We start from the raw sequence: 5,855 nt of genomic DNA, 5'->3' as shown, positions 1-5,855 counted from the left end.
CAATATTACCAGGGAGGGGGCGGGGCATCCCTCCAGTCTATCAGCACATCATAGGAATTGGTATATCCCTCCACACAGGCCTCATATAAAGTGTGTGGAGTTTCCCAGAATCCTCACAGCCACGCCTACACAGGTAATCTGAGAATTTACATGATGGTCCGACCCCTCAGTCCCCTGCAACGTCACTTTACTCCTGTGCTGCTGTTGTCACTCACTGCTGAACACTCCCCTTAGGTTTCACACTTGGAGCATTATGGAATTAGAGGAGAACAATCAATGCAACAATTTTCTTTGTCTTGGGTGTATCTATTAATTTGCTGCACTTGTGTTTGTACACAAAATGACAATGATGTATGCCCTGGGATGTACCCCAAATTTCCATACAAAGACAAAGTATTTAGATTTACACTGACAAATCAATCCTGATATTGAAAGTTTATTATTAGACACTATAATTTATTGAGAATGCTCACATGGAAATTGACCTCCAATAAGAGTCATCACATGGATTGATTGTTACCAAACTAAATGGAAAAAATTTATCAGCCAAGTGAAACATTTATGGCACTGCAAAGACTGGCAACATTCAATTTGTATGGCATCCAACATTATATTTATATGGATGCCACTATCCTAAACTATGTAATCACACATTCCAATGTGTGGACATATACAAGTCATCCTATAAAGACTTAGGTTTGAAGGTGATGACGTTCACAATATAGCTCTTTCTAGAAAACAACGTCAAATACATGTCATCTGACAAAAAGAGAAAGTAATGGTTTGAGGATACAAGCACATTGCACACATACATCATGAATGTCATATAACGAAAATAAATTAAATGAAATAAAGCAGAGGCACTCAGTAACTCTTAATCATATAGCTTGGCGTTCAGTGCATTTTGGTTCTTTGTTTTTAGTCACAGAGCGAAAATGAACTGTGCAATAAAAACAACAATGCCCTTCAAACAGCTCATAAAGTTACCAAACATTTCTTATTCACTTCCGCCTCTGGACCTCACAAGTAAAGTACACATAAATAGAATATAACTCTGATATTATCCACCTGTGTTAGTCAATACCTATTGATCCCAAATATTCGTACTCCATGGAACAGGGGCAGCTTTGGAAGGAGGACGCTGAGGAGAGAGCCTGTATTGACCAGGAAATGTGTGGCATCGTACTTGGTGTAGAAACTGGCAAGAATATACCTGAAGAATTAACAGCTAGTTTAGGGTTATTATTCAATGCTGATAACAAACAAGGATGCAATAATTCAATAGTTACTCTTCCACATTAATGTATCATTGCAAGCCATAAGGAAAACTTAACATAACAAAATCTAGTATGTACAGATTTTCAGTCTTACAGCACAATGGGTGAGATGGTGAGGAATTTGCGTGAGGATGTAAACTGAATGCCGTAGTCCATCTGTTCCCAGTGTGTGAGTAGGCGAGCTTTGCCCTGGTCCGGTGTCTCAAAAGGAGTGCCCTTTACCGTGTGCAGAAATAAGTACATCACCTGTGGTGGACAGATCACACATAAACACACCTCTATTAGATCAACAGACACACTCATTAGTCATTACAATGTCATAATACAAGCCCTCATTTTTCATGATGTAGTTGAAATAGAAATGTATTTAATTGAGAACATTTGATTGGAAAAATGATAAACAAACTATAAATACTTGGGCTGACCAAATTATGGATGACATTTGTGAGGGTCCAGACAAGAGGCACCGTGAGGACAGGGATGCTCAACAGGACGACGTGCAGCACGGTGACCAACAACAGGTAGGCCAGCCAGATCCCTCTGCTGTTCATCACCCTTGTGTTGGGGTTTACCTCACTGTGAGCCACGCCCACATTCATCTTGAGGAAACGGGAGGATTACACATGATGAGCAATGGACATTGAAGCTTGATACAGGCTTGATACAGAAAACATTGATGCTTAATAGAGGAAAGGAATCTAAAGGAACTAGGCCTATGGCTTGTCCCTTGCTAGATAATGGTGTTAACAGAAAATCTATAATTAAATTATCCTAAAATGTTACAAAATAAAAGGAGAATGAATACATAATTTGCATATTTCACAGAGTTCCCTCAACTACTCATTTCACAGATCACAACAAGAGAAGATGGCTATGTCAGATACAGAAAGTTGATGTCAAGGGGAAGTAGAAATCTAGCCTAGTTCTCATTCCCAGTAAGCCACTAGGCCAGGTGAGTGACCATATTTGATTGCATACTAGTATTGTAGGTAGCTAGCTATTATCATATTGTAAATCTTTTCCAATTCCAATCAAAGTGGATATGGGAAACTGAGAATTCCCGAAATTTTGCCACTGATCACCACAGCCATAATGCTTCCCTCACAGACTAATTAAGAGAAGTCTAAAACTAACGTTAGCTAATACCTTGTTGTGAATATATAGCAAGTGGGTCTAGCTAACTCATCTGACTAAGTAGCTCAAGCAACTTTAGGCCTGATTTGGCCACTACACTCGGGTCGTCACTAGTTACCACAGCCACAAAGTCATAAACCCAGCCTATTTCTACGGCTGATCTTCTTCAAATATGATTCTTAACCGTAACCACACTGCTAACATTATGCCAAACCCTAACCTTCAATTAAGACCAAAAAGCTCATTCTTGTTTTCATGGATCTTTACGATATAGCCAAGTTTACCTACTGGAAACACTACAGTCGATTAACTGGCTAAACTAGCTAACGTTACTAGCTAGCTAACTAAATAACAACAGCTGTTTGCGCCGTGAAAACGTAGATGCATCTGCAAAATCTACTTACAGTGCGTTAGATTCTGTCAACTCGTGTGCTAATCCATTACATTTAGGATTTTATATCAAACTTTCCTGACAATGTAGCTAGAAACTCACCTAGCTAGTTAGAAACTCACCTTATGTTGTAACCAGGAAATCCCTAAACATGTTCAACCCCGCCCCTGTTCGTTTTGGGATTAGCTTTAATGGTTCCACGTCATTTAATATAAATCTTCCGTTATAATAACGTTATTATGAGTGGACAGAAAATCTAAATATACATTAAACATATTTTTACCCAATGTTAAAAGGGAAGAAGAAAATACAAAATAATTGCATTCAAATGGTGGTTGTTGATAATATTTTAAAATAAAACAATCCCCCTTGTCCTCTGTTGCCCTACCAAACATTTCATAGTCCATCTATTTAAACAAATATAGGCTATTAAAAGTGTAGTTCTGAGTGTAAAATGTGAAACGGGGACTCAGGTGGCAAAAAGAACCATCATTGGGACAGTGCACAGATGATTTCTGTGAGCACTGGTGTGCCATCCTGAACAAATTCTCTATTGATTTAATGACATTAATTGTTGATCAGTTGAAGAAGGATTTTATTGAAATGGATAAAACGATTAGCTCTACAAACAGCTGTTAATGATGATGGCATATTCAATGAACTGATGAAAACTAACCAAGCGCTCCAGGACAAGTTGTCTACAGAAATAAAGTAACTTAAAATCAAGAATTTCAACCAAGACAAAAAAGAAAATGCCGATGGTAAAGTCTACTTCTGGAGAAACCCTGACAAAAGAGGTCCTGCTCCCCCTCTCCCTGACAGACGCAGGAGGGATGCCGCTTACTTCTATCCACCCTTGTCTGATCAACGCTCTACAACCAGCGCCTCATCGGCTTCCAGTGGTAGTTTTTTATTCAACGAGAGACTGGACGGACGGGCGGAGGTGGCCGCAGGCACGCGCACCGACGAGATGCCGCACCCGACGGGGTAAGAAGAAACGACTATCAGAGGGACTGAGTGTCTTTAATTTATCAAGCAATATATTGAGCCCTGCCCATGTCTATTTGCTTAATAAAGGGTTATCTTTTGTGCCTACAACCCAGTGCAACGATTTTGATGTTAAGGTAGACATGTTTAAGTTTTTGTTTTTTTTAAATATCCGTTTAAGGGAATACTTTAGCTCCCCTAATTCTGACACTTCTATTGAACCAGTAGGTTGCTCTCCTGCACATACTCCGACTCTTTTTAGAAGCAAGAGTTATTTTATACCTCCAGCCAATCGCAATCACTCTATATTGCATAATTGTGGAAAATGATGTTGGACATCTCCTTAAGAATAAACAGGGGTCCAAATCTTTCCATAATTTACCTAAGGATGAAAAACAAGCTTTGCTTGATTTACAATCCGATACGTCAGTCCTTATTGTCTCTGGCCCCCTCCAGTTAGGGGGAGTGATGAGCTCTACAGCAGAGTCTCACAACTCAATCGCTGGTTGAAAACTGTTTTCTGCCCCTCCCAAAAGATAGAATTTGTAGATAATTGGCCCTCTTTCTGGGACTCACCCACAAACAGGACCAAGCCTGACCTGCTCAGGAGTGACGGACTCCATCCTAGCTGGAGGGGTGCTCTCATCTTATCTACCAACATAGACAGGGCTCTAACTCCTCTAGCTCCACAATGAAATAGGGTGCAGGCCAGGCAGCAGGCTGTTAGCCAGCCTGCCAGCATAGTGGAGTCTGCCACTAGCACAGTCAGTGTAGTCAGCTCAGCTATAACCATTGAGACCGTGTCTGTGCCTCGACCTGGGTTGGGCAAAACTAAACATGGCGGTGTTCGCCTTAGCAATCTCACTAGGATAAAGACCACCTCCATTCCTGTCATTACTGAAAGAGATCATGATACCTCACATCTCAAAATAGGGCTACTTAATGTTAGATCCCTTACTTCAAAGGCAATTATAGTCAATGAACTAATCACTGATCATAATCTTGATGTGATTGGCCTGACTGAAACATGGCTTAAAGCCTGATGAATTTACTGTTTTAAATGAGGCCTCACCTCCTGGCTACACTAGTGACCATATCCCCGTGCATCCCGCAAAGGCGGAGGGGTTGCTAACATTTACGATAGCAAATTTCAATTTACAAAAAAAAAAAAAAAAAATGACGTTTTCGTCTTTTGAGCTTCTAGTCATGAAATCTATGCAGCCTACTCAATCACTTTTTATAGCTACTGTTTACAGGCCTCCTGGGCCATATACAGCGTTTCTCACTGAGTTCCCTGAATTCCTATCGGACCTTGTAGTCATAGCAGATAATATTCTAATCTTTGGTGACTTTAATATTCACATGGAAAAGTCCACAGACCCACTCCAAAAGGCTTTCGGAGCCATCATCGACTCAGTGGGTTTTGTCCAACATGTCTCTGGACCCACTCACTGTCACAGTCATACGCTGGACCTAGTTTTGTCCCATGGAATAAATGTGGTGCATCTTAATGTTTTTCCTCATAATCCTGGACTATCGGACCACCATTTTATTACGTTTGCAATTGCAACAAATAATCTGCTCAGACCCCAACCAAGGAACATCAAAAGTCGTGCTATAAATTCACAGACAACACAAAGATTCCTTGATGCCCTTCCAGACTCCCTCTGCCTACCCAAGGACGCCAGAGGACAAAAATCAGTTAACCACCTAACGGAGGATCTCAATTTAACCTTGCGCAATACCCTAGATGCAGTTGCACCCCTAAAAACTAAAAAAAATTCTCATAAGAAACTAGCTCCCTGGTACACAGAAAATACCCGAGCTCTGAAGCAAGCTTCCAGAAAATTGGAACGGAAATGGCGCCACACCAAACTGGAAGTCTTCCGACTAGCTTGGAAGGAAGCTTGGAGCCCTTACTGCTGCTCGATCATCCTATTTTTCTAACTTAATTGAGGAAAATAAGAACAATCCGAAATTCCTTTTTGATACTGTCGCAAAGCTAACTAAAAAGCAGCATTCCCCAAGAGAGGATGACTTTCACTTTAGCAGTGATAAATTAATGA

The 5,855-nt window shown here is 40.5% G+C and overlaps 1 protein-coding gene across 3 annotated transcripts; it reads right to left on the bottom strand.

Moving 5' to 3' along the window:
* Positions 1 to 420: 420 nt before the first annotated feature.
* Positions 421 to 2,981, bottom strand: ormdl2 (ORMDL sphingolipid biosynthesis regulator 2). 3 transcript variants are annotated; one of them, XM_024376078.1, is made up of 4 exons: positions 2,925 to 2,981; positions 1,703 to 1,876; positions 1,372 to 1,523; positions 421 to 1,213 (listed from the first exon to the last, which is right to left on the bottom strand). In XM_024376078.1, exons 2-4 carry the CDS (start codon positions 1,874 to 1,876, stop codon positions 1,078 to 1,080), a joined length of 462 nt encoding a protein of 153 aa, XP_024231846.1. In that variant the 5' UTR covers positions 2,925 to 2,981; the 3' UTR covers positions 421 to 1,077. The 3 variants fall into 3 exon arrangements, with proteins under 3 accessions (XP_024231846.1, XP_024231845.1, XP_024231847.1); XM_024376077.2 differs by having other exon boundaries at positions 2,816 to 2,929; XM_024376079.2 differs by lacking the exon at positions 2,925 to 2,981 and adding an exon at positions 2,905 to 2,924.
* Between the last annotated feature and the right edge of the window lie 2,874 nt (positions 2,982 to 5,855).

The sequence above is a fragment of the Oncorhynchus tshawytscha genome, linkage group LG16 (genome assembly GCF_018296145.1).
Source record: "Oncorhynchus tshawytscha isolate Ot180627B linkage group LG16, Otsh_v2.0, whole genome shotgun sequence".
Lineage (NCBI taxonomy): Eukaryota > Metazoa > Chordata > Actinopteri > Salmoniformes > Salmonidae > Oncorhynchus > Oncorhynchus tshawytscha.
This window is presented reverse-complemented; position numbering and strand designations above follow the sequence as displayed.